Raw genomic sequence first — 5,926 nt, 5'->3', positions numbered from 1 at the left:
GGCGTGGTGGCGCATGCCTGTAATCCCAACTACTCAGGAGGCTAAGGCAGAAGAATCGCTTGAACCCGGGAAGCAGAGGTTGCAGTGAGCCGAGATTACGCCATTGCACTCCAGATTGGGTGACAAGAGTGAAACTCCATCTTTTTTTAATTTTAAAAATAAAAATAAAAAAGTTCTATATACCATGTGTAATTTGAATTTCAGAAAAACGGAAGAGGGAGAATGGGGCATTAAAATATTTGACAAAGTATATGCTGATTTCTCAAATTTATTCAAAGACAAATTTTTTTTATTTTTTTATTTTTTCCACAGTTGTGAAATGATCCTTTATTGAAATATTTTCTTTTTTTTTTTTTTTTTGAGACGGAGTCTCGCTCTGTCGCCCAGGCTGGAGTGCAGTGGCGCAATCTCGGCTCACTGCAAGCTCCGCCTCCCGGGTTCATGCCATTCTCCTGCCTCAGCCTCTCCGAGTAGCTGGGACTACAGGCGCCCGCCACCACGCCCGGCTAATTTTTTGTATTTTTAGTAGAGACGGGGTTTCACCGTGGTCTCGATCTCCTGACCTCGTGATCCGCCCGCCTCGGCCTCCCAAAGTGCTGGGATTACAAGCATGAGCCACCGCGCTCGGCCTATTGAAATATTTTCATTTGTGCTTAACTGGCTGGGCATTCCACAGCACCACTGTTGATGTCATCTATGATGTCATGAGGGTGACGGCCATCAACATTACAGCCCACAGACTGGGCAGTCCCCAGGATCTCTTTAATGGTACCAGAGAGTTCTCTGGCTGAGGATCAGTGCCACATCTGTCGAGCAATGTTGACAATCTCATCAAAAGTGGTATTTCCACTGTGTTTAATGTTTTTCTGCTTCTTTCTGTCTCTTGGTGGTTCCTTGAGGGCTTTGATGATCAGGGCAGAGGCAGAAGGCACCACCTCAATCTGGGCCTGTCTGTTCTGAATGGTCACTGTAATCCTCAGGCCCTTCCAGTCACTCGTTGCCTTGGCAATGTCATCACCAATCTTTTTTTGGAAATAGACCCAGGGGGCTGATCTTGGGGGCCAGCACAGAAGTGGCACCGACTTCACCTCTGGTGCACCTCAGGTATACGACTTTGATCTCCTTGGGGTTGAACTTTGGTGGCATGGTGGAGGCGGCTGGTGTTGGATGAACCCGGATTCAGAAGACTGAAGAAAGTTGCACCTTGGTCTCCTCTGAGCCGAAGGCCTAGAGTCAAAGAAAATTTACAGATTCAAAAATCTCAGTGAAGCCCAAGCAGCCTGAATACAAAACAATCTGCCAAGGCATGGCATAGTCAAATTTCTTTTTTTTTTTTTTTTTTTTTTGAGACAGAGTCTCGCTGTGTCGCCCAGGCTGAAGTGCAGTGGCGCGATCTCAGCTCACTGCAAGCTCCGCCTCCCAGGTTCATGCCATTCTCCTGCCTCAGCCTCCCGAGTAGCTGGGACTACAGGCACCCGCCACCACGCCCAGCTAACTTTTTGTATATTTAGTAGAGACAGAGTTTCACCGTGTTAGCCAGGATGGTCTCGATCTCCTGACCTCGTGATCCACCTGCCTCGGCCTCCCAAAGTGCTGGGATTACAGGCGTGAGCCACCGCGCCTGGCTCAAATTAGATTTCTATATCCAGTAACACTATCCTTCAAAAATGAAGACAAAATAGAGACATTGTCAGATAAACAAAAACTGAGTTTGTCACCAGCAGACCTGTATTATAAGGAACATTGGCTGGGCACAGTGGCTCACGCCTGTTATCCCAACACTTTGAGAGGCTGAGAAGGGCGGATCATTTGAGGTCAGGAGTTTGAGACCAGCCTGGCCAATGTGGTGAAACCCTATCTCTACCAAAAACACAAAAATTAGCCAGGCATGCTGGTGGACACCTGTAATCCCAGCTACTCAGGGGGCTGAGCCAGGAGAATCACTTGAACCCAGGAGGCGGAGGCTGCAGTGAGCCGAGATCGTGCCACTGCACTCCAGCCTGGGCAGCAGAGTGAGACTCCATCTCAGAAAAAAAAGAAACATCAAAGAAAGCTCATCTGGCTGAAGGAGTTGATACCGGATAAAAACTCAGATCTATAGGGCCGGGCGCGGTGGCTCACGCCTGTAATCCCAGCACTCTGGGAGGCCAAGGCGGGTGGATCACAAGGTCAGGAGATCAAGACCATCCTGGCTAACACGGTGAAACCCCGTTTCTACTAAAAATACAAAAAATTAGCCGGGCGTGGTGGCACATGCCTGTAATCCTAGCTACTCAGGAGGCTGAGGCGAGAGAATGGTGTGAACCCAGGAGACGGAGCTTGCAGTGAGCCGAGATGGTGCCACTGCACTCCAGCCTGGGTGACAGAGTGAGACTCTGTCTCAAAAAAAAAAAAAAAAACAAAAACTCAGATCTATAGAAAGGAATAAAAAATATTTGAGATGGTAAACAGGTGAGTAAATATTTTTAAATTGTATTTAAATTTTTTTCTTTATTTCTTTAAGAGATGTGACTATTTATTTTTTCATTTTTTTCTCTATTTTATTACTGAAATATGTTGTCCTGCCCATCCCACCCCACAATAAAAATCTCACCCAGCCCCCCATTTCTTTCCCTCATCCCCTCTTCCCCACACCATCCCAGAACAAGTCCTCCAGGATTCCCTGCCCACTGGCCATTTTGGAGTGTGTCCATTGGGTAGCAATATGGAAACCACCAGGGCCTTTGTGGAGAAAACGGAGGGGGTTGAGGGAGTCCCAGGAGGGCCTTATTTGAGGGCTTTTGCCCCTTGCTCATAGGCGAGCTCGATCTCCTCATCATCTGGGCAGGTGGAGGCGGATTCTTCCCGTGCATAAGCATTGCTCAAGTGCTGACGCATTCCCGGGAAGGCCTCAGGGATGTTAAATCCCCGGTACTTCTTACACATCACCTGTACTATGTGTAGCTTTGGCAACAGGTTGCAGTCAGCCAGGGTGAGCTCGTTGCCATTCAGAAACTTCCTCTGAGAGATGCCCTCATCTTCCGCACTGGTTTCATCCACTTCTTTTGGGAGGGGGGATGTTAAGTAATTGTATAAAATCTTCAGGGCTTCTAGGAGTCCCTTCTCCAGATTATCACTGAGTGCTGGGTTTGAATTCTTGATGTAGGCAGAAAATTTGGCAAATATGTCCAGTCCAGCTGTGTTGGACTCAGGGTTCAGAGCTGCCAGCTTGGGGTATCTGGGAGGGCACAGCACTGCCTCCAGAAATTCTTCCATCTTGTTGGTGTCTGTGTGCACTTCAGTGCCATGCAGCAGGAATGGGAGCTGCCCTCCTGGGCACAGCTTCTGCACTCTCTCGGTCTGTCTCTTGGTGTCAATGGTGGTAACACTGAAGGTGACTCCTGTGACCCACAGCACCATGAACAGTCTCTGGGAGAAGGGGCAGTTCCCAGTCTCGGCCCCATCACTGCCAGCCTTCACGAACAGTTCAACTGGCGGTTGTTCTTCAGCTGTGGTTGCGTCCCCGCCTCACCCTTTTTTTTTTTTTTTTTTTTTTGGAGACAGAGTCTTGCTCTGTAGCCCAGGCTGGACCCAGGCTGGAGTGCAGTGGTGCGATCTTGGTTCACTGCTACCTCCACCTCCCAGGTCCCGGTTCAAGCAATTCTCCTGCCTCAGCCTCCCAAGTAGCTACAATTACAGGCATGCGCTATCATGCCCAGCTAATTTTTCCATTTTTAGTAGAGACGGGGTTTCACCATGTTGGCCAGACTGGTTTTGAACTCCTGACCTTGTGATCCGCCCGCCTCAGCCTCCCAAAGTTCTGGGATTACAGGCATGAGCCACCATACCTGGCCCCCACTTTTTTTTTTTTTCCAAATAGATGTGGCTATTTAAAAGCTAAAATTATGACATTATATTGTGGGGTTTATAACAGAGGTCATTTATGTAATAAGAACAACAAAAGAGGGTGGACATGGAAATAAATGTAACTATATTGTGCAAAGTTCCTACATTTTATGGGAAATAGTACAATATTAATTTTAAGTAGATTGTGGGCCGGGCGCAGTGGCTCACTTCCGTAATCCCAACACTTTGGGAAGTCGACGCGGGTGGATGACTTGAGGTCAGGAGTTCAAGACCAGCCTGGCCCACATGGTGAAACCCCGTCTCTACTAAAAATACAAAAATTAGCTGGGCGTGGTGATACGTGCCTACAATCCCAGCTACTCGGGAGCCTGAGGCACGAGAATCACTTGAACCCGGGAGGCCGAGGTTGCAGTTAGCCGAAATGGAACCACTGCCCTCCAGCCTGGGTGAAAGGGTGAGACTCCAGCTCAAAAATAATAATAATAATAATAATATAGGCCGGGCGCGGTGGCTCACGCCTGTAATCCCAGCACTTCGGGAGGCCGAGGTGGGCAGATCACGAGGTCGGGAGATGGAGACCATCCTGGCTAACATGGTGAAACCCCGTCTCTACTAAAAATACAAAAAATTAGCCAGGGGTGGTGGCGGGCACCTGTAGTCGCAGCTACTTGGGAGGCTGAGGCAGGAGAATTGCTTGAACCCGGGAGGTGGAGCTTGCAGTGAGCCAAGATCGCACCATTGCACTCCAGCCTGGGTGACAGAGCGAGACTTCGTCTCAAAAAAATAAATAAAATAAAATAAAAAATAATAATAATTTTAAGTAGATTGTGATAAGTTAAAGCTTATGAGATTCACACTCACTATAGCAGCCACTACAACTACAATTTAAAGAGGGTACAGCTTTAAAAAAGCCAGTAAAGCCAGGCTCAGTGGCTCACACCTATAATCCCAGCATTTTGGGAGGCCGAGGCAGGCAGATTGCCTGAGCTCAGGAGTTGAGACCAGCCTGAGCAACATGGTGAAAACCCATCTCTACTAAAATACAAAAGATTAGCTGGGAGTGGCAGTGTGCGCCTGTAATCCCAGCTACTCAGGGGGCTGAGGCAGGAGAACTGCTGGAACCCGGGAGGCAGAGGTTACAGATAGCTGAGATCGCACCACTACACTGCAGCCTGGGCAACAAGAGCGAGACTCTGTCTCAAAAAAGAAAAAAGCCAGTAGAGATATTAAAATATAATCATAAAAATTACTCAGTTAACTCAAAAGAAGGTAGGAAAGGAGAAACAGTGGAACAACAACAAAAAAGATGGAATGAGTAGAAAACAAATAGCAAAATGGCAGAACCAAACCTAAACACACCAATAATTACATCAAATGTAAATGAAATAAATATTCCAATTAAAACACAGAAATGGTTAGGCAGGAGCCGGGCACTGTGGCTTATACCTGTAATCTCAGTACTTTGGGAGGCTGAGGCTGAGGCAGGTGGATCACCAGAGGTCGGAAGTTTAAGACCAGCCTGGCCAACATGGAGAAGCCCTATCTCTACTAAAAATACAAAAATTACCTGGGCATGGTGGTGGGTGCCTGTAATTCCAGCTACTCATGTGGCTGAGGCAGGAGAATGGCTTGAACCTGGGAGTTGGAAATTGGAGTGAGCTGAGATCGCACCACTGTACTCCAGCCTGGGGGACAGAGTGAGACTCTGTCTTGAAAAAAAAAAAAAGAAAAAGAAAAAGAAATGGTCAGGCAGAGCAAAGAAGAATATATAAGTATATGCTGTCTACGAGGCACACACTTTTAAAAAATGTTTTATTTATTTATTTATTTATTTATTTATTTATTTATTTATTTTGAGATGGAGTCTCACTCTGTTGCCCAGGCTGGAGTGCAGTGGCACCATTTTGGCTTACTGTAATCTCCACCTCCCGCATTCAAGCAATTCTCCTGCCTCCGCCTTCCTAGTAGCTGGGATTACAGGTGCATGCCTACGCCCGGCTAATTTTTGTATTTTTGTAGAGGCAGAGTTTCACCATGTTGGCCAGGTTGGTCTCGAACTCCTGACCTCAGGTGATCTGCC

At 47.4% G+C, this 5,926-nt stretch overlaps 1 protein-coding gene across 1 annotated transcript; it reads right to left on the bottom strand.

The window, feature by feature from the left end:
* Positions 1–2,611: 2,611 nt before the first annotated feature.
* On the bottom strand, positions 2,612–3,435 carry LOC129460155 (chloride intracellular channel protein 1-like). The gene has a single exon (XM_055237824.2). It carries the CDS (start codon positions 3,397–3,399, stop codon positions 2,767–2,769), a length of 633 nt encoding a protein of 210 aa, XP_055093799.1. The 5' UTR covers positions 3,400–3,435; the 3' UTR covers positions 2,612–2,766.
* Between the last annotated feature and the right edge of the window lie 2,491 nt (positions 3,436–5,926).

This window comes from Symphalangus syndactylus, chromosome 13 (genome assembly GCF_028878055.3).
Source record: "Symphalangus syndactylus isolate Jambi chromosome 13, NHGRI_mSymSyn1-v2.1_pri, whole genome shotgun sequence".
Lineage (NCBI taxonomy): Eukaryota > Metazoa > Chordata > Mammalia > Primates > Hylobatidae > Symphalangus > Symphalangus syndactylus.
This window is presented reverse-complemented; position numbering and strand designations above follow the sequence as displayed.